General features: G+C 43.3%; 1 protein-coding gene across 1 annotated transcript; it reads right to left on the reverse strand.

Moving 5' to 3' along the window:
* Positions 1-253: 253 nt before the first annotated feature.
* LOC107381724 (SHC-transforming protein 1) lies at positions 254-24,538 on the reverse strand. Its single transcript, XM_070554501.1, has 14 exons — positions 24,150-24,538; positions 23,896-23,984; positions 23,274-23,806; positions 14,206-14,276; positions 10,887-10,947; positions 10,677-10,796; positions 10,510-10,563; positions 5,047-5,098; positions 4,844-4,964; positions 4,575-4,767; positions 3,277-3,349; positions 1,627-1,717; positions 1,378-1,525; positions 254-1,297 (listed from the first exon to the last, which is right to left on the reverse strand). Exons 2-14 carry the CDS (start codon positions 23,945-23,947, stop codon positions 1,169-1,171), a joined length of 1,698 nt encoding a protein of 565 aa, XP_070410602.1. The 5' UTR covers positions 23,948-23,984; positions 24,150-24,538; the 3' UTR covers positions 254-1,168.
* Between the last annotated feature and the right edge of the window lie 1,879 nt (positions 24,539-26,417).

Below are 26,417 nucleotides of genomic sequence, written 5' to 3' on the forward strand. Positions count from 1 at the left end.
TTGGATGTCACATCAGTAGATGCAGAAGTTAAGATGCATTCAGACCACGTCATGATACCTCAGCAGTAAGAGTAGTGATAGTCTGAGTGCAAATGTGTGCATTTATCGCTAACATTTTTCTGCAAAGTCTTAACTCTACACAGTTGTTGCACTGTTACCTTGCAGGTTGTGGGTTCTACTCCCGGTTTGGGCCTTTGTGTGCGTGTGGAGTTTGCCTGTCCTCTCCGTGCATGTGTCAGTTTTCTCCGTGTCCTTTAATTTCTTACCACAATTCAAAAGCACACCTGTTGGGTTATTAAAACAACAGAAGTGATTTATCTTAATGTGCTTAATTTATTGTGATGTGAAGCTGTCACACAGAACATGTTGTATTTTTGCTTTACAGTAAGTTTTTTTTACGTTATTACATGTGATCAGGGGAAACAAGCCCCAGATGTCTATCAGCCAGTGGCTACAGGTTGTGCAAAATGTGTTTGCAGGGAAGGAGCAGAAGGAAGAAAAAAATACAGAAAGCTAAATAAAATATGTGGATGTTTAATATTTTTGGCATAATGAACTAATGGGAACTAAGATTAACACAGTTTTCGTTCTGACATGAGGTGAAAGTGAAACCTGTAAAAGATCTTTAACCGGTTGAGTTAATCAACAAAGAAACAACAAATTCAGTATATTTTAACAGAGTATCAACGACAAATGACATTTTTATTATATTATTTTAACAAAGAGCATACTCTTGGGTATTTTTTTATAAGTGAGAAATGAGTGTTTGGCACAGGAAACAATAACAATAACAGAAAATTTACAAATGAATACAAATAAATCTTCAGTATACAGGAAAAAGTTGGAAATGTACCTAGGTTCTGGTATGTTCCTCCAGAAACTGTGCTAAACTTTTAACAACACTGAGAAATTCAGACAGAAACAGTTGATCTGCTGTTCTGAACACAAAGATGAGAAAATATAAAAAAAAACACACCAAATGATTACTAAACAAAATGCAAAAAATACTACAGCAATAATTGATTCAGCTGATAGAAATAACTAAACAAACAGAAGTTTTAACCATATTTAGCAGCTCTTTAAAGGTTTTATTTTATGGTTTATTTTTTGCTACTGATCATCATGTCAGCTCTAAGTTTGCTGCTCGTGTTTATAACCGCTGATGACGCTACTGTGATTGTAGGATTGGCTGCTTCAGACGCAGCTTGCTGCTTCCAGAGAAGATGGGCATCTTCTTCTCCATGTGGAATCTCACCAGGTGACCAACGCTCTGAAACACCTGGTCACGCGTCCGCACCTGGTCACACAAAACACAGGTGGACTTTAAAAGCTCAAACTCTTCACCTGATGCCTGAGTATCCACCTCCACGCCTCTACCTGCCCATGTGGATCCATCAGCAGTAGGTGTCGCACCGTGGCCCCCTCCATCCCGCTGAGGACGTACTGTCCAGAAGCTGAGCTGCTCTCCCGGACCAGGAAGTCCCCGCTGCAGGTGAGAAGTGACTCTGCCTGCTCTCTTCCCAGCCTTGGGTGAAAGGCACAAAGTCATCAAGAGAGGAATAGGAAATCCACAAACCCACACGATTAAAGTTTTACTTTTACCAGTACGGATAAAAGGTTACCCACCTGCCATGGAACCATCCTTCTTCCTGGATTAAATTCTGTACTTGGGTCTCAAAGAGGGGCTGTTCAGGACTGAACACAGACTGCAGTGGGTCTGGTGAGGATAAAATCCAGAAGGGATATCAGCAGAGTACTAAGGTACACTGAAACATAGTAATATTTATTCATTAGCAAAAAATGTACTCAAACTAAGGAAACTGCATTTAAATCGGCTTCAGCTCTAGCTTATAGCTGAACTAAAACCAGCTGTTCCACAGCTGCAGTTCTAACATCTAATCGTAGTTTTTGCATTCAAATGTTTTAGTGCTTATTCAAAAGCATCATCTGCAAAAACCGGGCATTAGCTTCAAAGGTTTTAGATTAGTGTGTCCAGATGTACCCAATATGTGGATATTTGTCCAAAAACTGACATCATTAGCATAGAAAATTAACAAATAGGTCATATTGAGTATTAAGTAGTTGTTTGAACAGCTGTAATTGTGAACAACAGTGTTTATATCACCCAAATAATAAAAAAAAGATTTTTTCACTATTTTTCTAAATTAAAGACAAGTAGGCCTACAATAAATATGTGAAGAACAAACCCCATACTGATTTTCAATGGGTTTGATAGAATACTAGTCTCATATATAAATATTCAGTGCAAAATTCCTGTTTTTATCTTTATATTTATTTATTAATACAAGCAGCCATTAAATAATTATTTCTGAATTATAAGAAGGCTGTTTTAAAAAAGGAAAGTGAAAATCATCTCATATCAATCATTTTGCATTAAACTGGATAGTTCTGCTAAAGTAAAGATCGATTTAAAACAGATGTAGTAATATATATATATATATATATATATATATATATATATATATATATATTTATATTTATATTTATATTTATATAATAATGCCTTGAACTTATATAGCGCTTTTCTAGACACCCAAAGACGCTTTCACACACTCTCACATTCACACACTGCTAGTGATGGTAAGCTACTTGTAGCCACAGCCGCCCTGAGGAGGTCTGACAGAGGCGAGGCTGCCATTTGGTGTCGTCGGCCCCTCTGACCACCACTAACACAGGCACGTTGGGTGAAGTGTCTTGCCCAAGGACACAACAGCAGGATACCCCTGGCGGGAGCTGGACTCGAGCACATGACCCTCCGATCATGAAGCAACCCGCTCTACCACCTGAGCTACTGCTGCCCCAACAATATATATCTATATATATATATATATGTGTGTGTGTGTGTGTGTGTGTGTATATATATATATATATATATATATATATATATATATACATATTTATTATTATTATTATTATTATTATTATTATTGTTATTATTAATTTGTTTATTTTTTTGAGTAATTTTAACACCACAGCAGCAGTGATGACTAATTCGAGTTGTACTGAGTTCCTGATGGAAGACATTCGAATCTGACTGATTTAATAGATTTTATTTGCAGCAATCAATACCATTAAATTAATCAAAATAATTTATGAAACTATAAATTAATTACGTTTTATTAATTTTAAAGGAAATAAAAAAACAACCACATCTGCTGCACCAATGCATTAAAACAGTTAAAGAGATTAAAATGATAACACTCTAGTGTCAAACAGTTGTCGAGTAAACAAACAACCGATGACGGTAAAGTCTACCTGCAGGTGGCACTGTTGTCCCCTCTGAGATGGAGCAGTTCTCATACTGAGAAACGGGCAAAGACAGGCAGACCTGCAACAGCACCAGATGAGTCATACAAGCCAAACATGACACATATTTTTATTTGTGTGTGTGTGTGTGTGTGTGTGTGTGTGTGTGTGTGTGTGTGTGTGTGTGTGTGTGTGTGTGTGTGTGTGTGTGTTCAGAGGGGAATGATGGCCTAAAGGTTAGAGATGTTAAGTCGTGACAAGAAAGTCGCTGATTCAATTCCCTGGCCGGCAGAGTGATCCAAGGAAGTGACTGAGCTCTGCTGAAGAGCATCCTCCATTAGAAACTACTGAGAAAGACATTTCCTGTTGGATTGTTTCTCTCTAGTGACAAACAGATGAAGTTCTTTAGTGAAGAGTCACTCTGAGGGGTGATTCTGTGAACAATTGGCTTTGATGAACTCATTCTGGATTTAAAAAATCATGACAACATACAAGCACAACATCCCCTGAGTGATTGTCTTCCTTCAAAAGCATGTTGTAGACCATCTTCACATCAACATTCCTCACAGCATGTTCACTTTAATCTACAACACAGATTGAGTAAATGTTTAATTATTATGATAAATGATCCTACATCAATTAATCAATTTGACAACATTTTGATGGGCATTTCCAGAAATTAAAAACAACACATTGTCACTTTAAAGGAGACAAGACTTTTGAACTTAACTTTTTAACTTGAACTTAAGTTATAACAAGTTTGTTAAGTTCTTTGCACCACATCCCTTTCACATGAAGCAACTTCAGCTGATTTATTCTTGACAGTTTCAGTAGCTTCCTGAATGAGCCATTTCAGGGTTCTGTCACTTTAAACAAAAGAAGTCAGTTATATCAACCTATAGACTCCCATTAATCTTTTGGTAGCAGGGGATTCATTGGAAGTAAATGAGCGTGACTTAGACTCCCTTTAAAGTGAGAAGCTTCAACCAGTACCTAGAGGCTTGAAGTAGAGCCACTGCTCCTCCAGAGGTGGCTCTGTGCTTATCTGTGACATTTGTGATGTCACAAATGGGGACTTCTTGTAACAAACCAAACACTGACAGAAAATGAATAAACTTTTTTTTTTCATGTTTAGAGTGTTTATAGAGACAGTAGAGACCCACGTGGGAGCACAAAAGGTATGTTTTGCATAAAACGTCCTTTTAAGAAATGATAGATATGAAATTAACAATGGTTTTGGTTTTCTTTTAATGTATAGTTGGGTTCTTATCAGTCACTACTGTGTTGTTATAGCATTTAACGCTCACCTCCTGAATGTCAACATCTGGTTTGTTCTCCTCCCTCAACACCTGCAGGACCTCTTTCCCACCAGTTGTAGGAGTCTTTCCTGGCAATATGTTGTAGTATTCCCAGTGCCCACTGCTCTGAGCTTGTTGTTTCCCCTTTTGTTCTGTTGGTGATCCCTTGGTGCACCATTTGGGACAGATTCTTGCTGTGGACCTGTAGCAGACATTGGAATGAAGTTCAGATGGAGTGCAGTGACTGAGCCGAGTCACCCTAACAGCTGGATGATTACCTCGGTGAGAGGAGGGTCGATGTTTGACTGAGAAGTTGTCGGAAGCGAGCCTCAAAGGCCTGGCCAATGCTACTGATAACCTCCCCGGCTCGACCCTGAGGACACTCCATGATGTGACAAACTATCAGAAAGTAAAACAAAAATGTTTTTTTTCCTAACGTTTAAACTGGAATTTCACTAGAATAATTTAAAAAAGGCCTTACCTCTTTTATTGATGAAGTCCTTTGCCACATAAGCAATGTAATCAGCCATAACCTGTGATTGAATTGAGAGTTTAATTGTTATAATACATTTTTAATTGAATTAATTTAGTTGTTTGAAAAACAGAAAAGGGGAATGAAGAGGTGTAGCATTGAAACCAGTGAAGTCGGTCCTTGTTTACTTTCAAGTAAACAATAAAAAGTGGATAAAAAATATTCTCCTTTTGACTGAAATCTGCATCACAAGCTTTTCTCAGAGTCTTAGAAAATAAGCAGTCTCATTTTTAACAATCCAAAAGGTATTTTTTAAACTTATTTCTACTTTTCTTTGGAAGTTTTGTTTAAAATTTCCTCGACTTCTGAATATTTAAAGCTTGAACGTTGAAGCTTGGCCTGTTTGCTTGATGGAGGCACAGAAAACACTACAGATGCTCTCAGTTAAAGGTCGCAGCGTGAACTCTTTTTTTGATTAATAACCTCCCCATCGATCTAACACGCATGCAAAAGCAGAGTCAGGGGATTTTTTTTCCTACAAAGTCATTGTTAATAGATAATACCCTCAGCTCATATGACAAAGCCAACTGAGCAAAGGTTTATAGCACACTTAGATTATTTTATCTAATTAATTACATATAATCCCATCCTTAGCTCGGTGTTCCTCTGAGACACCATCATCCTGCTTTCTTTAGTCTTTTGTTGTTTCCACTATTTAATAAAATCAGATAGAAATAAAAGGGCCATCACTCTCTGTTTGAAACACTGACGGTTACAGGGACTGACATGTCCTGATAGATCTTCTAGATTGGACCTGGGTGCATTGATTTTTATGAGCGTTAAAAGCATTCAGGCTGGGGGACATTCTCACTCAGGATGAATGACCTAAATTCTGTTATCTGGAAATAATGTGGGGACGTAGCGAAAGAGGAGGAAATGAGATAAAAGTGATTAAAACGTGTCTGATAACAGCTGTGATGAGTAGATTTATTCAGAAGAAAAGATTTTGAGGTGTAATTTTAAAAATTCATTCACAACAATAATTTTTAATAAGAAACTTTTATTCGGTGCCTAAAAGAGCAAAATAAACGTGTGTTCTGTTAAAGATCAGGGAAAGCTAATCAGGAGGAATAAATAAGCTGACATCTATTCATCTGTTACCTCGTGTAGCCTGTAATTTTGTGTTTATGCTGTGTTCAGATAATTGTTCTTAGGCCCTGTCCACACATAGCCGTTTTGGCCTGTCATCCACACGAAAACGGATCTTTTTAAAAACTCCGGCCTAAGTGAAGATCTGCGTTTTCTCCGTTTTGGGTGTCTGCGTGTGGACAGACAAACCCGGAGTTTTAAGGTCCGCAACGTCACTTTCCGCGACAAAAAAATGCTGACATCACGTGTGCGACCTGTGTTTACACTAGCCGACAGCATGGATGCCCTCAGAGCTGTGCTCGCTTTATCAATTGTCCAAGCGCTTTTTGCTTGTTTGTTTTTGCAAGCGGAATTACTGTTCCTTGCGGAAGGACGAGGTTAAGAATGGGGGAAGTACTGCCGCCTACAGGTCTGGCATGTCCTTAACAACGTATTTATCCGGGTACGTGTGGACAGAGTTTTTCTTTTAAAGCGAGGTGGTGTGGATGCAAGTTTTTGGAGGGGCGGATATTCGTTTTCAAAAACCCCGGCTACGTGTGGACTAGGCCTCAGTTCCCCAACGACTTCAGAAACATTCATGTTCTCGTCTCGTCTCGTCTTCCTCCGCTTATCCGGGTCCGGGTCGCGGGGGCAGCATCCCAACTAGGGAGCTCCAGGCCGTCCTCTCCCCGGCCTTGTCCACCAGCTCCTCCGGCAGGACCCCAAGGCGTTCCCGGACCAGATTGGAGATGTAACTTCTCCAACGTGTCCTGGGTCGACCCGGGGGCCTTCTGCCGGCAGGACATGCCCGAAACACCTCCCCAGGGAGGCGTCCAGGAGGCATCCTGACCAGATGCCCAAACCACCTCAACTGGCTCCTTTCGATCCGGAGGAGCAGCGGTTCTACTCCGAGTCCCTCCCGAATGTCCGAGCTCCTCACCCTATCTCTAAGGCTGAGCCCGGCCACCCTACGGAGGAAACTCATTTCGGCCGCTTGTATCCGCGATCTCGTTCTTTCGGTCATTACCCAAAGCTCATGACCATAGGTGAGGATTGGGACGTAGATCGACCGGTAAATCGAGAGCCTGGCTTTCTGGCTCAGCTCCCTCTTCCCCACGACAGATCGGCTCAGCGTCCGCATCACTGCAGACGCCGAACCAATCCGCCTGTCGATCTCCCGATCCCTCCTACCCTCACTCGTGAACAAGACCCCGAGATACTTAAACTCCTCCACTTGAGGTAGGACCTCTCCCCCGACCCGGAGGTGGCAAGCCACCCTTTTCCGGTCGAGAACCATGGTCTCAGATTTGGAGGTGCTGATCCTCATCCCAGCCGCTTCACATTCGGCCGCGAACCTACCCAGCAAGAGCTGAAGGTCAGAGCTGGATGAAGCTAGGAGGACCACATCATCCGCAAAAAGCAGAGACGAGATTCTCCTGCCACCAAACTCGACACACTCCACACCACGGCTGCGTCTAGAAATTCTGTCCATAAAAGTATGAACAGAACCGGTGACAAAGGGCAGCCCTGGCGGAGTCCAACCCTCACTGGGAACAGGTCCGACTTACTACCGGCTATGCGGACCAAACTCACGCTCCTCTGGTAAAGGGACTGAATGGCCCTTAACAGAAAGCCACCCACCCCATACTCCTGGAGCGTCCCCCACAGGGTGCCCCTGGGGACACGGTCATAAGCCTTCTCCAAATCCACAAAGCACATGTGGATTGGTTGGGCAAACTCCCATGCCCCCTCCATCACCCTTGCAAGGGTATAGAGCTGGTCCACAGTTCCACGGCCAGGACGAAAACCACATTGCTCCTCCTCTATCTGAGATTCAACTATCGATCGGACCCTCCTCTCCAGTACCTTGGAGTAGACCTTTCCAGGGAGGCTGAGGAGTGTGATCCCCCTATAGTTGGAACACACCCTCAGGTCACCCTTCTTAAAGATGGGGACCACCACCCCGGTCTGCCACTCCCTAGGAACTGCCCCCGATGACCACGCAATGTTGTAGAGACGTGTCAACCATGACAGCCCTACAACATCCATAGCCTTGAGATACCCAGGACGAACCTCATCCGCCCCCGGGGCTCCGCCGCTGTGTAGTTGTTTGACTACCTCAGCAACTTCTGCCCCCGAGATCGGACAGTCCATCCCCAGGCCTCCCAGCTCTGGTTCCTCCTCGGAATGCGCATTGGTGGGATTGAGGAGCTCCTCAAAGTATTCCTTCCACCGTCCGACTATAGCCTCAGTTGACGTCAGCAGCTCCCCATCCCCACTGTAAACAGTGTGAGCGAGTTGCTGCCTTCCTCTCCTGAGGCGCCGGACAGTTTGCCAGAACCTCTTTGGAGCCGATCGATAGTCTTTCTCCATGGCCTCACCAAACTCCTCCCATTCATGTTGTTTCTTCAAATTCTTCCTACATTTATCGAGGACATTTTATGACTTTTTTCAAAAGTAACAACAGGTCTGTGTTCTATATCAGCGATATGAAATTTAGATTTATAAAATCCCAATAACACACCCTACATTATTGTTACGTCCTCTATCGGTGGATAAGGAGAAGGACAGGGAGTAACACAGAGGCATGTGTTTCAGGTGTTAAAATTGTAAACAATGATTTTATTAAAAGGATTTTTATATGACAAAAAGCTCCAAATCTAAAGTACTTAAAACACATGGTTAAAATGACCATGTGTTTATGTTTAAAACAGACATCCGAATGCTCCCAAACACTCACACAAAGTCCACTGACTATACACAAGTTTACGAGCCAAGAGGAAACCAGCACTCTGGTCCCTCGTCTGTTAAAAACCTCTAAAAGCCGTTAAGCTTCACCAAGCTTAAGCGACTAAAACCCATTTAAAAGCCATTAAAACACAAACAATTGGAGCACATGAGAGAACTGGCATGGATCCAGTCTCTCCTTCCTTCTGGCAGCTCTCCCTTATATGCTGCTCCGGAGGTGATCAGCCCAAGTGAGTGCAGCTGTGCAGGTAGGAGGAGGAGGCAATGCACTGATTGTCCTCTGCAGAGTCAGCTTTCTGGGACAAAACAGCAACAGCTGTAACAATTACAATCAAAACTCCACATAAAAGTTATAAATCTGTGTGTCTGTAAATGATCACATTTGATGTCTGCATGCGTGTAGGAGCTGGGTTAGAGTCCTGGCTTGTCATGGACACGAGCAAGGGGGTCCTCAAGCAAAAAGGTTTGGAACTACTGTATAACAAACATGTTCATGAAGATTTTTGCACAAAATTTCTCCCACAGGAAGCAATTTCAGCAGATTTATTCTTGACAGTTCCAGTACCCTGCAGAATGAACCATTTCAGGGCTCTATCACTAAGAGATAAGTGCTTTGACCCCCTCCCAGTCTTCTGTATTTTCAAACCCAAAACTTGACAGATATGGTCAGGTTCAATCGTTTCTTCAGCAGTGGTCTCTCGTACAAATGAATGTCTTGTGAGTCTCTGTGGGAATAAAGCTCTGATGCTCCTGTTTAGAACTTAGGCACAGCAAATATAACTAAATAACACAAGCCTGAAGGAGTTATGCCATGTGGTGGAGTTGCTAATGCTAATGGTTTGCATCCACTAGCCGAGATGCACTCTGTTCTCTCCTGAACACTAACAGGGTTTCCCCAGCACTCCATAAGCCCAGTGGGCCATTAGGCCTTGCTTGACCCCCGCCAGGCCAAGTGTTTCTGTGTAAACTTGGAAGCTGGATCTGGCCACACCCACCCACTCAGGCTGCTATAAGCTGAGAAGCTCTGATATCCAGGAGGGACTTGCAGTACAGGCTCCTCAATCAGCAGCTCTCTCCTGCACAGGAGAGGTGGTTCAGTGCTAGTTTTCTTGTTTGTGGCGTCACATACGGGGAATTTTTGAAACGGTTTCTTTTGATCTCATAATCCCTAAAACCAAACACTAACAGGAAACAGGTGTACGTTTTGTTCTGTGTTTGGAGGGTAGAAGCTGTAGAGAGCTACGTGGCAGCACAAAAGGATGCAAAAGGTGAGCTTAGATGTCCCTGAAGAAAATAAGAACACATTGTATGACATTGGAAAACTCCCAGATCTGATTGTTGTTTTCCTAATTTCATTAATCTCTTAATAAAGCATGATCTTGATAAAGTTGAATTTGTAATAATTCCAATGATTATTATGTTTTTAACAGAAACTTTATAAAATATTTGCTTGTTTGTGACTGACATCTCATTTAAATGGGATTTAAAATAAGAAATAAGTTTTTTAAGTGGAAAATAATTTACTGTATTTAAAATGGTAACACAGTTCAGCTGAACTTGTTTGTTCATGGGAAACCTTTGAATGCACCAACGTACAGGGTCTCCTCCAGAAGCAAAGGAAATGGCTTGCATGGGATGGTGGGCAATCTTCTATGGAAGAGAACAGAGGAGACGACATAGAGAACTGGGTGTTTTTTAGGGTTCTCTCAGTATTTCAGATGTGTGTCAGGTATAATGTGGGTTGTGTGTGTTAAGACCGTTACCTGTAAGGACGAGGCTGTGATCAGAGTCAGACTGTCTGTGGAGACGGTGAGGATGGCTCTGCTCCCAGAAAACTGCATGTTGATCTGACCCAGAACAGCAGACACTCCACTGTTCAGAGGCTGATGACGAAGGAAATCCCATTTACTCCAGTAATGCTTCTGCTGATTGCAGCGTGTGTGTGTGTGTGTGTGTGTGTGTGTGTGTCTTACCCTTTTATTTTTCACTGCTGTTTTCACTGTTGTCCTCTCACATAATCGGCTGATTGCCTCTCTGCAGCACACACACACACACACACACACACACACACACACACACACACACACACACACACACACACACACACACACACACACACACACACACACAATTATAAGCACAGAGATACCTTTGTAAATGTGTGCACCTTGTGACTTGCATGGGAGAACATGAGACGAAGGGAAACTCATTATGAGCTGCTTCACTAACATGTTGCAGCATTTCTCCATTTGATAATTTCATATACTGTAAATGATCTAAATAAATGACCTGCACTTGTTTAGCACCTTTCAGAATCAGAGGACTCTATTTACTTCTATTTCCTTGTTACTAACTTCATTTCTATTATATTTCTTTCATGTCATCTATACTTACACAGTTACCTAAATGTCAATGAGGGGCGTAAAAAGACACACACACACACACACACACACACACACACACACACACACACACACACACACACACACACACACACACACACACACACACACACACAGAAATAAAACAAAATATTTTATTACTAATTAAATTATTTACTAACCAGTTAGGAACATTGGCATAAAAGAATTCTGGGAATCCAGGAAAAATCTTGTTACACTAGAGATAGCATAAATCATGTAGCTAGAACCCTTGTACAGAAAAACATGAACACAAACTTCCACAGACCCTTTAAAGTGGACTAAGGTAAAGCACAACCGTGTTCTCAATCAAAATATAGAATTTAGTTTGAAGGTAATTTTCTCTTCATCTTCTTAGCTGATGAGGAGAGGGAAAACAAGAAAAGTTATCAGGACACCGCTAAAATCAAAAGACCATCATACCTAGAGCCATGGACGTAGTTTTGACTAGAAATGGGGGAGACACAACCGGCATGAGGACCGGGGGGGATCTTTACAGTATGTTCTAATGGGAAACAGGCTTCTACACAAATGGCTGTGTTCCACTTGGTCCTACACTAGATTGAAAAGCTCAACCAGTGTCTATTTAATATAGCGTAATATTGCCTATGGACGGTAAAAAGTGCAGGGGTCAAAACTTGACTTTGGAAAAAGTGGGGGGAACATGCCCCCCCCCCCCCACACACACACACACACACACACACACACACAAATTTGGTCCATGCCTGGAGCAGAAAGTTCTATGGAGACTCCTCACATTTAACATGAAAGTTTATCGAAGAACAACATCCAAACAGTGTCTAGGATTTTGGAAAACAACGTAAAGTCATAAGAGACTGAGGGCAATATGGCTACACAACAAGTCTTTCTTGTTCAGGTCAGAGAGTCTAAAGTGTACATGTAGGTAGCAAGCCTCTTTTTCCTGGAAGAACTTTTCTTTTCCTTGAAAATAAATTATCCATAATGGATTGTGATCGCTCTCCAGCTCTCTTTTTAATGAGACCATGAGAGATCATTAGGAGGAAATTCACCTAATTGGATTTTCTGCTCCGTCATTCAACAGCCCTGTTCCTGTGAACAGAGGTTGTGTGTTGGCATTCTGCTCTAGGATGTTGATGACGATGAGAAAGCCCCGTTGTATAAAACATTATACATTTAATCTGATTTCCCTTCTTTGAAACATTGTTTTTAATAAGCTACACATGGCCAGCTTGGCTTATATAGAATGAATAGGGTTAAGTGGCGTTGCTTTCTTTCAGTGCTCCTCCCCATGGCCACTTTTTGTTATGGTTTCACCAGAAGTTCAGGACATTTAGTGTTTCTGCCACACATGATGCTAACTTGAGAAATAAGCTTTTAATTGTCCTTTTGAGTTTTCTAGTAAATTCCTAATCACTCTTGATGGAGTCTCCATGTGAGTGGCATCAAGTCATGAGCTCTCTTGTAGGTAATTCAGATGGAGAACAGGCTCTTATTTACTGTAGTTCTGGGATGGTGGTTCAGCCAGTAGCTGGAGTTTGACTCCTCTGGTGTACTGAGCCGATTGTCTGTTCATCTTGATTCGTATGGAACATAATAAAATGTTTAATAATGAATGCATGAATGTTAAAAAGTTTCTTAGACCTCTATCTCTTTAACAGGATTTGTACATTCCTTAAACTTCAGCACCATGGAATTATGTACATGTCTCCTGTCCCCCTATGAAAGACAAAAGTACTGTAGGTCATAAGTGCCAGTTAAATTTTACTGATTGTAATATTGTACATTTGTCCAATAAAATGTTTTTCAAAAGTATAGAGTACAGAGTCCCATCTAATTCCTTTCCATAAGTACCCTACTGCCAAAAAAAGAAAATGAATGGGAGTCTATGGGCCAATTTAACGTTATTTTTTGAATCTGTTTGATATGTGCCTTGGATTTAACATATGATGTCCACCGTTTGATGCCAAGAAACTGCTTATTTTTGATAGAAGGCTAAATGTACTTTAGGTTTGTGTGAAAACATGATGTGACTGACTCACCAAATTTATGTCATCAAACCAGACACGAGGAAAAAAAACTGGCTGTGAGTTTAGCAAGCTTTGCATCTTTCCTCCAGGATGAAAGGATGACCTTGAAAAATGAATAAAACCATAAATCTGGCCATGTGGTAAGTACACAGACAGAGTTTTTTGGGGGGACAGGGCGGTCATGACCCCCCACCCCCCCACCCCATAAATTTTTTTCCAAAGTAATTTATGTTTCCTCTGTGGTTGGGCGCCTCTGTCAGTGCGCCCCAGGGCAGCTGTGGCTACACTGTAGCTCATCACCATCAGTGTGTGAATGTGTGGGTGAATGGATGAATGATAGACTGTAGTGTAAAGCGCTTTTGGAGTCCTTACTCTGAGAGGCGCTATACAAGTGCGGGTCATTTATCATTCATCATTTATCGTCCAAAAACAACATTACGCTCTATTATATAGACACTAGTTGAGCACTAGGACCAAGTGGAAAACAACCGCTTGTGTTGAAGCCTGTTTCCCATTACATATTACATCTTTTTGTATACTTACTGTCAAGATCCCCCCTGGTCCTCATGCCGGTTGTGTCCCCCCACTTCTAAAGTCAAAACTGTGTCCGTGTGTAAGTAGCAGCTATGCTGTGGTGGCGTTATATATGCGACTTCTGATGTGTAGTATTTTAAATTATGATGTTTCAGAAGCTAATAAATCTCTAAATACTTGACATACATAGTCCAAACACACATAATTAATTTTCATTAAAAGGAAGTACGACATATGTGTGATTCAGGGCAAAGCGGGCCAGAAAGAGTTACCATGTAGGTCGAGTGTATTAATGTGTTTCATGTGATGTGGAGAGGGGGCTGTCGTACCTTGTGACTTGCATTCTTGTGTCAAAGTTGAGAGTCCTCATGGATTGGGTGACCTCCACACTACCAATGTACTTTAAAAAACAGCAAATACATCATCATCATGACTATGGAATGAAAAAAACAGAAATAATAAATAACCACAGCAGAAGACAGCGCAGACCCCCTGATGTGTCCTGTTTCATAAGGACTATTTTCTCTATAGCAGTGGTCCTCAATAGGTGGCCTGCAGGCCCACTCTTTTTTTTTCTTTTTTTTTTTTTTTTGTCCTGTCTGGTTGTGAAGCTAACAGAATTGATGTCTGAATGCTGGTCACAAGCCTTACAGATTTACTTTCAGGTGGAGCATCAAAGCATCTGCTTTTAATGTCACGCCTGATACTTAAAACTTTATTGTTATTGTTTTTGAATGCTTTGTAATTTCGACCAGGCATGGAGACAGAGGTGAAAGAGAAAGGAAGGGGAGGGGGTCCCACAAAAATAAAATATCAATGATGAACAAGAGTCTGCTTCTAGACCAGCAGGAAAGGGACTCACAACAATACAACAGCAGCAAAGCATTCACTGCATCAACTTGATGAAGAAATATAAAATCAACATTGTTTTATTGAGCAATCACATGGTAATAAATCACAGTGCATTTAGTGCCAACCACAGCCTTAAGACATGTGTTGAAAATGCCCAAGTCCATTGTACTGTTATCGGTACATGTTGGATACACTGTGTATGTTAACGCAGTTCAACGGCAAGCCTTTAATAATCCACTTGCCAGTTTACAAGTCATTATAAACGTGACTCAAAGCTCGGTGAAAAGGACGAGTGAAACTAAGAACAAACAAGAAACAAATAATTAGCTCCTTATCATGTTAATAAATACAACAAATACAACTGAAACTTCAAATTGTTAACTTTAGCTTTTGTCAATAATAACTATCATTTTCTAAGCCTTTTAAAACGTTAATTAGACCGTTAGCATCATTGTTGTGCTAATGTACAGTACTTTAAACTACCGTAAATCCTCTAATATTAGCCTGTATTTAATGAACTGCCGGGTATCATATTTTGGCCGGAGTCGGCGGAGGTGAATAATGGCCGGTTTTTAATTGTGGCCGGGTGGAATGTGGTAACAAGCAAGTACGGGGAGCGGTTGTGTCATCCGTCTCACTTTTGATTTGCCAGTGATAGACCGCGAGGGTAACTTTAACCATGGCAGGTGCGGAGACGAAGAGGAGGCGAAAATTTGATATCAAGTTCAAAGAGAACGTGCTGATTATGCTGCAGAACACTCTGGGGAGCAGTAGGGGTTGTATGAACTAGTCACTAGTCGACTTCACCGCTCTATAGTGACTTTTTATGCCTGTCATCGACTAGTCGCTGTCACGTGATAATGACCGGCAAGATGCAGTCCACGGAAAAGACAGCAGCCTGCTGTCAGCAGGTGACAAGCTCCTGCACGTCGGGAGGCAACGCTCTGTGCCAAAGCATCGGTACTGACACCCGCCGTAAAACGGACATTTAACCAAATTGTGACGTTTACCCTCTTGCAATTTAACATTCCCCTCACCCCCATCCTAACCTTAACCAGCTTGCGCATGCAAAGCTCTGATTGTTGATGCGCTCCAGACATCTGCGTCCTGAGCACGGCCACAGTAACATTATCAAATCAGGTGTCGCCACCTCAAAAACTAATTTAACACGCGATCATTCATGTCGGCTCATTTCCTTTTATGTTTTCTGTCTTTTATTCTTTGATTTGTACCTGATGCGTTTCGCTGCTGTGGATCGGGGCACATCACCTGTTTTGTCCTCGGTGACGCACCTAACTGAGGAGGCCGGCGAGCACTCCACTGTTTTTGTGGTCGGTAGATCTTTTAGAACTGCAGTTCAAAGGTAACTCATAAGGTGAATATATATGAACTAGGGCCTGCACGACTTTATTTTTTTTAAAGTCGACAGTCAAGTAATGAAAGTCGAGTTGACTTCGACTAGTCGTCGATTACGTCATACGCCGGAAGCGGGGGGGGGTCGGTCGGTAGGTTCGCTGGAGTTTTTGACAATTAAAATTGCGCCCACATTTTCTAAGTTAACACATCTCTTTTAACAACGGTAGTTTCTGCATCCTACTTCAGTCCTCTCCCCCCTCCACCTGCGCAGCAGCCGCAAACTCACTGATGCGCCTGCAGCCTTTCCTGCTGCTCTAAACATTAAAATAATTATTTCATTTTCTGCTCCTCACCTCTGATTACCTTCAGTGGTGTCTGTTTGTTGCAACCACCAGGTACAAAAACTAACTTGTTTTTATTTGACTATTTTTCTGTCCTGTCTGTTTATTATCTTCCTGCATCTCCTCTCAATCCTAAAGAAAAACTGCTACCTGTGTTCATATATATTCACCTCATGAGTTACCTTTGAACTGCAGTTCTAAAAGATCTACCGATCTACCGCAAAAACAGCGGAGTGCCGCTGCTCACCGGCTGACTACAACGGGACCGTTTTTGCTGCGGAGTTCATGCCGGAGCGGAGCGGAACGGAGATAGTGGAATCTTGGGGGTGCGTCACCGGAGGACAACAGGTGATGCATTTCGCTCCGCAGCAGCGAAATGCATCAGGCACAAATAACAGACAGAAAACATGAAAGGAAATGAGCCAACATGAACGATCGCGTGTTTAATTTGTTTTTGAGGTGGTGACACCTGATTAGGCGGTGCTCAGGACGCAATGTCTGGAGCGCACGTCAACGATCAGAGCTTTGCATGCGCAAACTGGTTAAGATTAGGATGGGGGTGAGGGGAAGGTTAAATTGCAAGAGGGAAAAGGTCACAATTTGGTTAAATGTCCGTTTTACCGCCGGTGTGTCAGTACCGCACAGCGCGTCGCCTCCGCCTCGATCCAGACGCGCAGGGGCTCATCACCTGCTGTCTTTTCCGAGGACTGCATCTTGTCAGTCATTATCACGTGACAGCGACTAGTTGATGACAGGCATAAAAAGTCACTACAGAGCCGTGAAGTCGACTAGTCGACTAGTTCGTACAACCCCTAATATGAATCCACTCAGGTAGCAGATTTTATTTAGGATGGAGAGGAGATGCAGGAAGATAATAAACAGGAAGGACAGAAAAATAGTCAAATAAAAACAAGTTTGTTTTGTACCTGGTGGTTGCAACAAACAGACACCATTGAAGGTAATCAGAAGTGAGGAACAGAAAATGAAATAATTATTTTAATGTTTAGAGCAGCAAGAACTCTGAGAGGCTGCAGGTGCATCAGAGTTTCGGCCGCTGCACAGGGGGAGGGGGGAGAGGGCTGAAGCAGAAACTACCATTGTTAAAGGAAATGTGTTTAACTTTGAAAATGTGGGCGCAATTTTAATTGTCAAAAACTCCAGCAAACCATTAGTTCATTTTGCTCAAATTGAAATTGAGGCCTGCCTCTAATTCTGGTCCTCCTTCCAATAAAGGCCTGGAGCTTGATGAGCTTGAGTCAAATACAGGCCCGGGCCTGTATTAGAGGATTTACGGTAAATCAACTGCTGGGATAAGGCAAGTTGCTGGTTTCAACATACTCAAAACCGGTTCCTAAATAATATCCTGAAAAACATACCAGAACGTTCTATAAACTTACAGTCAATGTTTTCCAAGGTGTAGATAAGATTTATGACACAAAAATGAGGTTAATCATTGAGAGGCAGGTCTTCTCTTAATAAACGTTTCTTCTCTCATGACAAAGGGCTTCAGCAACCCATAATGCCTTGCGACAAAAGTCTACAGCTTCAAAATAAGATAAAAAATAACTCACTGTATAGGAATTACCTTTTCCTGCATGAAATCTTAAAGATGAATTACAACACATTTTTTATCCCAAAATTATGAACATTGCATAGCCCTGGCCAGAACATCCATACTAATGAGAGCACCATGTGAGCACCTGTGTGCGTACACGCGCTTGTATATGTAATGTTTCTCTATAGGAGCGACCAATAGAGGGTGTGAGGGGCCACAGATCTGCCCCCCAATGATGTGTAGGAGATGGAGGGAGCTCCAAGTCCTAGAGATCCAGGAGCTGCCCCAGAGCACAGGGACCCCAGGGAGACTGCGACCAGAAAAGCACCTGCCCCCCTCGAGAGGCGCAGAGGATTGCCCCGGGGGGCCACAACCAGCAGCCAGCACAGTCGCGGGAGATATCAGCGGCAAGCCCACAGAACCGCCTGCAGTCTCCCACCCCCCAGCCGGCCGAGCCCGGGACCCAGCGACCCGGGACCCAGGGGCGGCCATCCCCACCGGAGACCCAGCAGAGCCCAGGGATCCAGATCCCACTAGGCAGTCACCGGGATTAATCAGACAGACGCCAAAAATCTTAAACCCCCTGACCCGGGAGCCGCAAACACTCAGGCAGACCAAGGCACTGCACTCCACACCAGGTGCGGCAGGGGGAGGGGAGACGAAGATGTATAACATCAAGAGAAGTCCCAGGAGAAGGGAAGAGTCAAAGGCCCCACCTGACATATACAGTCATACACACACATAGTCACACACTCCATCTCCCATGCTCACACATACACATACAACCAAAGACTTACAAAAATGCATGCCACACACCCACTCATGCTCCCCATACACACCCTATTCACCCTGGTCCCGGTACTGCTGCACAAGGGGTACAACCATTACCGGTTCCCAGAGTTCGACCCTTTCTGCTGGGGTGCTGATGAGCAGGCTCCCCGCCCAACGCCGAGCCATGCAACCCACCACCCCAGACCCCAACCAGACAGCCAGATCTCCCTCCTAGTCTCGAGCCCCGGGAAGCCAAGCGACAAGAGGTGTGCTAAAGGTTGGTTTATGCTTGACACGTCCGCAAGGTCCGCACGGCTCCGCGCGGCAAAATTGCGTCATTTTAACAACCACGCCCCTCCACCGCGCCTCCGCACAGACCAAAATTTCCGCACCGCGCACCTAGGAAATTTTCTAACTGCGCGGACGGTCGGACGTGGAAAAACATGGCAGACCGGCAAGAACTAGTATGGCAGAGGTTCGTAAATACAGACATTTGAATGATTCAGCTCTCAGAGGTCACCGTGATCAACATGTTGTTAATAATTCTTGGAGAGAAATAGTTTGCACTGTCGGAAAAGACGAGGACGCTGTTAAAAAATGCTGGAATGCCATGTTGTAAACAACAGTAATTTTTACTTCTACTATGGTGTAGTGTTGGATGCATGCCGTAGAGCTCCATGCTGCCCCGTTCAGTTTGGGAGAATATTGGCTCACCGCAGAAACAAGCCGCATGAACTATAAACGCTGCGAGTTGTGAAGCGCGTTCCATCTGCGAGCCGCATCACCAAGCGGAAAGTGAATGCGTCAAGCATGAACCAAGCTTTAGACCCCTAGTCTCCCTCCGCCTGCTCCAATATAGTGTTAGTGCGTGTTGATGAGGTGTATTCCGTGGCTGTGGTGAGTGGGCAGTGCGGGCATCATCCGGTCTACGGCAGCTGATGCCACCACACAACCCCACTTGCACCCACAGCCCTCAGAGTCTAAGTGCAGTTTAAAACTGGAAGTGGGCACCGGTGTCGGTACAGGATCTGCTCGGGTGCAAAATCGGCTCGGGGTCCTTCGACTGCAGATGACGTCAAAGTACGGCAAACCCACTCGGCCAAAATAAACTACACATCTATACTGTTGGAAAGAATTTAGCAGTTTCGTTATTAAAATAATGTTTAAGACGTAAGTTTGTGTTTATAATGGTATTGTAAAATAAACACTATATTTTATTCATAAAGTTGAACTTCTCTTTGAGCACATCCCTTGAAGAATCATAGGTATTAGCAACACCTGTGAAATTGTATTTGCAGGAAAGAAGTGTGTCATGTTTATTGAAGTATTTTGTGTTTGGAGTTTTTGACGTCTTGTCCATGCGTAGTTACGCTCATAGCTGCTAGCCAAAAATCTGGAGTTAAAAGTTTTCTGGCTTTACTAAAATACCTATCTGTACTTATTTGATTGATGGTAGTTTTACTTTCTATTAGACTCCAAATGTAATCATTTGGCACGCTTCTAATTCATAATTTGTAAGAATGTAATCAGCGATATTAGCATTAGCATTCCTATGGGCTGTTTTATGTATATTAGCATTGCGCTAACCACTCGCTGCCAAATTGCAGCCTTTGCGATTAGAAAATCTCCTTTTGTCACATCGCAATTTAATTGCACATGCAGTTAATAGTTCAGCCCTAATATACATGCAGCTCTATGCTAAAAGTGTATTTTCAAAGAGGTAATGATGGATTTCTTTGTAAAAGTTGTCCATCTTTCCAACAGAAAGATTTGCCCCTGGACCAACGTAACGTGATTGCGTAATTCCGTAAGGTTCATGTTCAGCCAATCAACTACTTAGACGTCATCGGCAGTCGACGGACCCCGAGCCAATTTTGCACCCGAGCAGATCTTGTACCGACACCGGCACTCGGGATGAGGCTGAAAAATCCCCCTGCCAAATGCCGTTAAATGTGCTTACTCCCAAGGCCCTAAGTGTGTGTTTGTGTGGAATGTCGTTGGTGGAAGTGTTTATAGTGCAAATAAAATTTGGGGGCAGGTTGCCACAGGAATGCAGAAATTGGGTCCATACCCGCACCCCCTTACTTTTCCACCCCCCGAGGTCCTATGTGCATGATTGTGTGATGATGTGAGGGAGCAGGAGGAGAAAAATGTGTGGGGATGGGGAGGAATGGCTCGGGCCCCCTCTTTCTGGCCCCCGAACCCCGTGCGCACCAACCCCTGCTCTATAGGTTTGTTTGTTATTGGGTAGTTATTGAGAGTTTTTAAAGTTCCTAATGGTCTGTCTTTATCTTACCTCCAATAACTTTTTTACACCACCACACCATCTAGTGAAACCAGATTATTTTAGACATCCCTAGATCAAAACCAAAGAGGGGATCAGGTCTTTGCTGTCCTCAAAGTGTGGAAAAATCCTCCTCCATACAGCAGATGTTAACAGAGCCTGGGAAGCTCTGAGACCCCGCTAAAGGCCCACTTATACTTCAGGGCAAAACCAATAAATCTGTTTCCACTCAATGTGTTTTCATGTCTTTCATGAAACAATTGTGTGTGTGTGTGTGTGTGTGTGTGTGCGTGCGTGCGTGCGTGCGTGTGCGTGTGTGTGTGTGTGTGTGTGTGTGTGTGTGTGTGTGTGTGTGTGTGTGTGTGTGTGTGTGTGTGTGTGTGTGTGTGTGTGTGTGTGTGTGTGTCTCTGCTCTGTCTTCTCGATCCTCAGTGAGTCGTGGCGGATGGCTGCTTATACTGAGCCAGGATCCTCTGGAGGCTTCTTCCTGTTAAACGGGAGTTTTCCTCTCCACTTTCGCTAATGCTTGCTGATTCCATGCAATCAGCTGGGTTCCTTATATAGGAAACTTTTTTCTGATTGGCTTAATGAACTGGCCTGTATTGGAATGTTTTATTATGTGAAGTACTTTGAGACGACTCGTCGTGATTTGGCGCTGTAGAAACAAACTGAATAGAAAAAAAATTGAATTCCTGTTTTTCTCTATTCTATTCATCTTTATGGGCATTTGTGTTGATGTTCAGCACATATTCCTGCTTTTGACATTGACACAGATAACTTCTTATATGCTGAGAAAAAAATAAGTAATTATATTTGCACATTTGATTATAATTTACCAATTTGGGAAATTGAAATACAATTTAGAAAATTGAAAATTTGGGCTCTCCTTTAGAGATAGGGTGAAAAGCTCAGTCCTCAGGGAGGGACTCAGAGTAGACATCGAGAGGAGCCAGTTGAGGTGGCTCTGGCATCTAAGATGCCTCCTGGACGCCTCCCTGGTGAGGTTTTCTGGGACCTAAATGAAAACCCAGGACACGCTGGAGGGACTATATCTCTCGCCTGGCCAGGTTAAACCTTAGGATTCCCTTGAACTAAGGTGTAAATATAAGAGCAAACAGGAGCTCTATGGGTGGTGCTGAGTGTTTACAGCTATTTGATAGTAAAGATGTGGCGAGAAATAAAGCAGCCACTAATGCAACTAGGTAACACATGCTCACTTTTTACATGCCCTCTTCTATTGGTCATGAGTTAGAGTAACTCAGAGCCCATAGGCTGGAGCTGGGATGAGTAAGCCCATTGATGAAACCAGGCTGAGATCAATAAGTGTTCATGTGGGCTGGCTGAGTGGGTGGATGTGTAAAAGTGTGTGTGTGTGTGTGTGTGTGTGTGTGTGTGTGTGTGTGTGTGTGTGTGTGTGTGTGTGTGTGTGTGTGTGTGTGTGTGTGTGTGTGTGTGTGTGTGTGTGTGTGTGTGGGAGGGGGAGAGAGAGAGAGAGAGAGAGAGAGAGAGAGAGAGAGAGAGAGAGAGAGAGAGAGAGAGAGAGGGAGAGAATAAGACAGACCTTCCTGATTTCCATCAGTGGTCAGCTCACAAGTCCTGCTCTTAATCACCCTTACAAATACATTTTAAGCTCTAGGACAGCATGGGCTCTACTGATCTGATACCGGACACACACACACACACACACACACACACACACATGAATGGAGCTGCTGAGGAGCAGAGAGCCAGGATGACTCACTGCTGCCTACACAGGAAGCTCTATGTGAGAGGGAGGGGGATGAACGTTTGAAAACCAATGTGTTGGTCTGGAAAGAGAGAGAGAGAGAGAGAGAGAGAGAGAGAGAGAGAGAGAGAGAGAGACTATGTGTCTTTCTTTGATTCATGTGTCTGTTTATTCTGGTGCTCAGGAATCAAACCATGAACCTCCGCCCCATGATGGGACAACGAAACTTTCTCCTGAAGCTTACACATGATAATGATAATCCTTTCTCTCTCTCTCTCTCTCTCTCTCTCTCTCTCTCTCTCTCTCTCTCTCTCTCTCTCTCTCTCTCTCTCTCTCTCTCTCTCTCTCTCTCTCTCTCACACACACACACACACACACACACACACGTAATGTAGTGAGGCTTCCAACAAATCTTAGTGAATTTGTTAAATGATGAACTGGCACATAGAAAGTATCATTCATCCTGGATTTAGCTTAGTGTGTGTATTCATGACAAGTGTGATCAGAGGTACCTTAATGTGATGGTGGGCCGTTCCTTTTGCTGTCCTCACCACTGTACAGTCATCTACTGCAGAGAAAGTCTTTAAACAGCACAGACCATCTCCGTGCTGCGAGCACGGGGGACAGGGGAGGCTGGCCATCCGGTGCAGTCTGATGGGTCGTTTTGCAGAGAGCAGAGTCGGGTGGATAAGGTTTTGGCTCGTGGGGAAGGGATCATTGAGGGAAGGGTGCCTACAAAATTTGCCACCCGGCTCTAAGCCCCAATCTGTGCTGGACAGGGGTTTGTCTTTGGGTGCACTGGTACTTGTCTGTTCCCTTTGGCCTCTCAGGGTTAGAGGACTTTGCAGTTGAATGCTGGCCACGCGGGGGATGAAGTCCCTCAGGGTGGACGGTCCAGGGTCAGAGGGTGTCCCAGGATCCAGCTGAGCAAAGTCAGAGTCCAAACAAAGGTCCCTCTTCAGAGGCAGCGTTCTATCAGGACAGTCCTCCAAAGATGTCAGGGAATCATGACGCAGACGACTGTATTTGGTGCGCTTTAACATACCTGGAAAAGAGAAAAGAAAGTTAACTTGCAGCAAAGCAATTCAAGCTGTAAAATAAAAAATATAAAGAAATGAAAAGAGAAAGACCTACCTGGTAAGAGTCCTGACTGTGATTTAAATGTTGGACTGGTTTGCTCTCTCATAATCAGGTGGCTTAAGCACTATGTGGAGAAGTAAAACCTGCAAGGACATATGTGGATAGTCACACTCACACACACTTTGTATAAAAAAGTTCTGAGTTATCCTGCAGGTCAGTTGGTTATTAAAAACCATCTGTGCATTTTGGCATTCTCTTTACACCATTAGGTGACATTGCTGCTACATATTCTTCCAGATTCAACTCACCCGCATGGGACGGAGCTTGTTTGGTGCAGATTAAAATCCAGTCCGCTCTACTCTGATCATCACACTGCTCTAAACACTTTCCTAGTCAGTTGCCCAGCTTCCAGCTCTGCTTCATCACAACATCAATGGTCGTCAGATTGTTCTCTCTCTGAAGCAGTAGTGATTTGCTTTTATGAATGAACTTTCTCTTTTTTTATGAATGAGAGGCTCTTGCTCACTTCCCCCGTCTCCCTGTGACGGTGCATGCAGATAAATGTATGAATGGAGCTGAGGAGATTGACAGACAGTCCCTGAAGCACTCTCGCCCCTCCCTCGCCCATTAACCACCATCCAATCACAGGCGGGCAGGGTGACTCATGCTCTACACACACACATGTGCACCTGCACAGAAGCAGAGTCAGTAGAGTGCTTTATTCCCCTCCTCTAACGCCACTTTCTCCTTAGATATGCTTTTACAATGTATCATTATAAACATTATTATTATTATAAATGCATTAAAAGATTATCTTGCTTCCCAAGATTTTTGTCATTTCATTTCAAGAAAAGGACTGATTTTATGTGTACTGCAGGAAAAACGAAGAGTGACCTGGCACACCAAATAAAATCCATTTCCTAGTGCATGAATGAATGAATTATTCAAACAACCTGCTTGAACAGAGGAGGAAAAGGATTAGGTGAATCATTTGCATTGTCGTGCGATTCTCATCAAAGCAGGCGCCTGAGATGTGTTTATCATGGCGCTCATATCTGATTAGGAGATCACTCTCCGTCTTTTGTCAAAATTATTTCATTACTCCTTTATACACAAATATAAGTAAAGGCACAAACTTTTAATAAAGAACAAACTCAAATATATAATTACTGTTATAGAATATTTGTTAAACTCGTTTAAAAACATGGCTTGTGAAAAACATCAAGTTGATTGTTTTCTCATTTTAGTTGTCTATTTTTTCCTGCAACTGATTCAGAATACAGAACACATTTAAATTCATATTTGCAGAACTGAACCAGTGTTATTTTTTCTGCTGGCTGAATGAAAAGATTATTGATTTTAAATCTTTCTCCTAACAACTTACGTAATTTCCGGACTATAGAGCGCACCTCAATTTAAGCTGCACCAACAAAAAAAAAAAGGTTTTCTACACACACACACACCGCACTCAAATACAAGCAGCGGCGCAGCAGCCACATGCAGGTCTGCGGTGCACAGCGCATGTATGGCCATAACATAAGCTAATTAGACAGAAAGACGCTACATGGAGGTTTTTCGTTGTTGTTTTAATTCAACAAAACAAATTTTAAACACGGGTGAACGTGCCTGTAAGTTTAGAAACTTGCACTGATAGCATTCATATTTCTGGATGGTTATAAAATAAAAACAGAACTGACACGTTATTACCGGTAATTTGCATGTTTAGAAGAAAAGAACAGTGCTGACACAGCATTAATAAGCCCTGGATGATTAGAAAATAAAAACTGCACACAAAACATGCCTGGTTGGTAAATAAAACACACTTGCCTACCAGAAAAAGTCATTCGCTCTCATCTTCCTCTTGCGCACTAAAGCCATTAAAGTCCTCTTCTTCAGTGTCGGAGTTGAACAGCCTCAGAAGAGCTTCAATTCAACTTAATTCAAAAAAACTTTAATCATCCCCGAGGGGCAATTGTTTCAGTACAGAGGAATTGGACTGTGGTCATTCGCAACAAGAGTCGCACTACCGTTAGATAATAGATGAAGAGGGGATTACATGAGGAGAATTGGGGGAGGGAAAAAAAGGCCGAGCAGAGTTACCCCCGACAGGGAGTAGCTCTATGCAAAAAAACACCTCAACATGAAAGCACAAACGTCACAGTTCACAACATGAGACCCGGTAAGGAGGGGGGGGGGGCTGGGATCCTGGTTTCCTCAGCGGGAGCAGCCCGTGTGGCGCTCGGCCAACTGAATCCACAGGTGGGTGGGAGGTCATGATAAACCACAGAGCATATTAAGTGCCTCCATTTTGATGACTTTGCTGCAGAGACCACAATCTGAAGGCGGGGGTGGGGGGTGGGGGGGGGGGGCGGGGTGGATTCACAGCATCTGTCTGCATTCCTTCCATCGTGGGGGTTGTTGCACGCAACTCCAAGGCTGCTTATGGCGTCAGATTGGATGACAGGACTTTGTTTGGGTCAGGCAGAGATAATTTTCCTCTCTGCCTTAAGGTCTGTATTGATCATTCAAATCCTCCAGTGAAGCCAATTCGAGTGATTAAACATCTCCACACGTCC

The sequence above is a fragment of the Nothobranchius furzeri genome, chromosome 9 (genome assembly GCF_043380555.1).
Source record: "Nothobranchius furzeri strain GRZ-AD chromosome 9, NfurGRZ-RIMD1, whole genome shotgun sequence".
In the NCBI taxonomy this organism is placed as follows: domain Eukaryota; kingdom Metazoa; phylum Chordata; class Actinopteri; order Cyprinodontiformes; family Nothobranchiidae; genus Nothobranchius; species Nothobranchius furzeri.